General features: G+C 46.5%; 1 protein-coding gene across 1 annotated transcript; it reads left to right on the top strand.

Annotated features, from left to right (window-relative positions):
* Positions 1–764: 764 nt before the first annotated feature.
* LOC114586963 (olfactory receptor 6N2-like) lies at positions 765–1,711 on the top strand. The gene has a single exon (XM_028710842.2). The coding sequence runs from the start codon at positions 765–767 to the stop codon at positions 1,707–1,709; it is 945 nt and encodes a 314-aa protein (XP_028566675.2). The 3' UTR covers positions 1,710–1,711.
* The last annotated feature ends 207 nt before the right edge of the window (positions 1,712–1,918 follow it).

Raw genomic sequence — 1,918 nt, 5'->3', positions numbered from 1 at the left:
AAACTTGCTTTGATAGCTGAGAATTTGAAGTCTTCTGGAGGCAGGCAGTGAAAACTGAAGAGGAATCAGTTCCTGGGAACCTTTCTCTCTCCAACATTTATCTCTGCTTAACTCTCTTTTAGTGACAAAGGTTGAGAGGGAGGATTGGGGACAATTCACTGCGAAGGAAAGATAAAGTGAGTTACCAGCAGAGTTTCAGGAAAAGGGAGTTGGATGCTTCTGCTTCCTGGTGTGTTAGCTCATGGTGCCCTCCAGCCTGTCTCTGGAGGAGTCTTCAAGACGGATAGTCGGAATGCAGCTTAGGCAAGAGCGATTTATTACCATCATCGGCTGATTTTTTTATTGCAAATGTAACCGAAAGAAAAAAGAAGCTGTGTCAACTCCCATTGACAATAGGAAGGATCAATCAACCCTGATTTAAACATATATATTAATATAGTCAGTCTACATGTCCAAACAGATAACCAAATGTGATCAGCAATTATAAGATGTACTAACAAATGTAGACAGACCACTAAGATATACAGGTAATTGAGGAAGGGATGGTTGGTATCTATACTTCCAGCTATTGAGTGCAGGTCCTTTACAACCCTGGGGACCAGCATGCAAGACCTATTTTTGTTTTACTGACCTTTTAATGGTTATTTAATTATTATTAAACAGTACACATGCTTCACAAGCAAGGACTACTTTTAATGTGGTCTTCTGCAGCCATTGTCTCTTTCTCTGTGCCCATATTTCATATTTCTCCTGATCTAGGGGAGATGGAAGTCCTCAACCAGACTGAGGTCACGGAGTTCATCATGGTGGGCTTCCCAAACCTCCAGCGCTTCCACAAGCCCCTCTTCCTTTTGCTCCTCCTTGTCTACCTCTTCACCATCTTCGGCAACCTGCTCATTTTCACCATCATCCGCACCGACCCCAAGCTCCACACGCCCATGTACTTTTTCATCAGCATCTTGTCCTTCTTGGAGATCTGGTATACAGCCACCACCATCCCAAAGATGCTCTCCAACCTGCTTAGGGAAAGGAAGAGCATCTCCTTTGCCGGATGCCTCCTGCAAACTTATTTCTTCCACTCGCTGGGGGCCACTGAGTGCTACCTGCTCACAACAATGGCGTATGATCGGTACATCGCCATATGCAACCCTCTCCGCTACCCATCCATCATGACAACCAAGCTGTGTGTTCAAATGGCTGCTGGGTGCTGGATCTGTGGCTTCATGTGTCCTGTCACTGAAGTCATCTTAGTCTCCAAGCTCCCTTTCTGCGGCCCCAATAAGATTGAGCACATCTTCTGCGACTTCCCACCATTGCTCAGCTTGGCCTGCACTCACACCTCCATCAACGTCTTGGTTGACTTTGCGGTCAACGCCTTCATCATCCTAGTGACCTTCCTGCTCATCATGGTCTCCTATGTGAAGATCATCCAGTCCGTCCTGAAGATCCAGGCGGCCGAGAGTCGTGAGAAGGCTTTTTCCACCTGCGCCTCCCACCTGACGGTTGTCCTGCTCTTTTTCGGAAGCATCATTTTTATGTACGTCAGGCTGAAGAAAAGCTATTCTTTGGAATATGACAGAGCATTCGCCGTGATCTATGCTGTCCTCACGCCATTGGTCAACCCAATCATCTATAGCTTGCGGAACCAAGAAATCCTAAGAGCGATAAAGAGGAGGATCAGGATGAATATGGCAGAGCTTCTGTCATGAACTTCACCATCCTCAGCCCGTTAGTCAACCCAATTCTCTGCAAAAGAGATGGGAAGCCCAAGGACCAAGTGCAGCCCTCCACACCTCTCTTTCTGGCCCTCAGGCCTTTCTCAAGGCCACACAACTTCCATATCCATTGTACCAAATGCTAGTCATGCTCAGAGTGGCCCCAGTGAAATTATTGGACATGACTAACTTAGTTCTATTAA

The sequence above is a fragment of the Podarcis muralis genome, chromosome 16 (genome assembly GCF_964188315.1).
Source record: "Podarcis muralis chromosome 16, rPodMur119.hap1.1, whole genome shotgun sequence".
Taxonomy (NCBI): Eukaryota; Metazoa; Chordata; class Lepidosauria; order Squamata; family Lacertidae; genus Podarcis; species Podarcis muralis.
The sequence above is the reverse complement of the archived record's forward strand: the minus strand, read 5'-3'. Positions and strand labels throughout refer to the sequence as shown.

Excerpts from the sequence above, each read along its gene's own strand:
- LOC114586963 (XM_028710842.2), top strand. The coding sequence starts at position 765 with ATGGAAGTCCTCAACCAGACTGAGGTCACGGAGTTCATCATGGTGGGC.